Source organism: Bubalus bubalis, chromosome 5 (assembly GCF_019923935.1).
Source record: "Bubalus bubalis isolate 160015118507 breed Murrah chromosome 5, NDDB_SH_1, whole genome shotgun sequence".
In the NCBI taxonomy this organism is placed as follows: Eukaryota; Metazoa; Chordata; class Mammalia; order Artiodactyla; family Bovidae; genus Bubalus; species Bubalus bubalis.
This window is the reverse complement of record NC_059161.1, coordinates 108,515,143-108,516,581: the sequence shown is the minus strand read 5'-3', so window position 1 is coordinate 108,516,581 and position 1,439 is coordinate 108,515,143. Positions and strand designations below refer to the sequence as shown.

Sequence of the window (1,439 nt, the reverse complement as noted above, 5' to 3'; positions counted from 1 at the left end):
GCATAAATAAACCAACCAACAAAATAACTGATCTCAAACAAAACAAAAGACCGCTTGAAACCAGAATGATTCAAGCAGAGTAAGACATGAGAGATGTGAGAGGGAGAAAGGGAATTGGAAAAAATTAGCAAATACATTCGATAAATCATATTGATAAGTGGTTGTTCTTCCATTATATGTATGTAAATTTTTACAGGGCTTCTCCTCTATATTTCTCTACCAATTTTCAACCTGAAAAAGAATAATGACATTTGCATCCAAAGAGTTTTCTCCTTAGTGTTTTCTGCATGGCAGCCTTCACTTCCTTATTTCTCAAGCTGTAGATTAGGGGGTTCAGCATAGGTATCCCTGTGGTGTAGAACAGGGAGACCACATTCTCCTGGGCCAGGGAACTGCCTGTGGGGGGTTTTAAGTACAAGAATGTGGTAGAGCCGTAAAACAATCCCACAGCTGCAAGATGGGAGCTGCATGTACTGAAGGCTTTGGACCTTCCCTCTGTGGAGTGGATACGGAGGATGCTGGAGAGAATAAAAGCATAGGAAACAAAGATGGTTAAGCTGGTGACTATGATGTTAAATCCAGCCAAAAAGAAGGTTGTTATTTCAATATGATAGGTGCTGGAGCAGGAGAGCTTCATGAGTGGGACAACATCACAGAAGTAGTAACTGATGAGGTGCTGACAATAGGATAGTTTTAACATGAGGCCAATTTCTATGGTTGAGCCAATGATCCCCATGGTATAGACTGCAGCCACCAGGAGGGAGCAGACTCCATGAGACATGATGATGTTGTAAAGCAAAGGTCTGCAGATGGCAACATAGCGGTCATAGGCCATCACTGTCAGCATGTAACACTCAGCAATGACAAACACAATGAAGAAGTAGAACTGGGCTATGCACCCTGCATAGGAGATGGTGTTCTTCTCTGACACAAAGTTCACCAGCATCTTAGGGGTAATGACAGAGGAGTAGCAGAGATCTAATAGTGACAGACTGCTGAGAAAATAGTACATGGGTGTATGAAGCTGAGCATTCAGACAAATCAGGGTTATCACACCCAGGTTCCCTATCATGGTGACCAAGTAGATCCCAAGGAAGAGGAAGAAGAAGGGTAGTTGGAGCTCTGGCTGATTTATTAAACCTCCAAGAATGAACTCTGTCACTGTGGAGTGGTTGTGTATAGCCATTCTCCTCTGGTTGGGAGCTCTGTGGAAAAAAGAAATAAGAGCTTATGAAAATGTATATACAGTCAGCCCTTGGTATCAACCAGTTACACATCCCAGGATTCAATCAGCTGTGGATCCAGGACATAGAGGGCTGACAGACTTCATTATACCAAGTCATTTTATTTAAGGATGCTGAGCATTGGTGCAGCAGCCCCTGAAGATAGTTAGAAATAACCATATATGAGCCTTTCTGGTGTGGGTAGGTATCAGTTTC

The 1,439-nt window shown here is 42.7% G+C and overlaps 1 protein-coding gene across 1 annotated transcript; it reads right to left on the bottom strand.

Annotated features, from left to right (window-relative positions):
* Nucleotides 1-226: 226 nt before the first annotated feature.
* On the bottom strand, nt 227-1,189 carry LOC102409494 (olfactory receptor 151-like). The gene has a single exon (XM_006057711.4). The coding sequence runs from the start codon at nt 1,184-1,186 to the stop codon at nt 227-229; it is 960 nt and encodes a 319-aa protein (XP_006057773.4). The 5' UTR covers nt 1,187-1,189.
* Nucleotides 1,190-1,439: the final 250 nt, after the last annotated feature.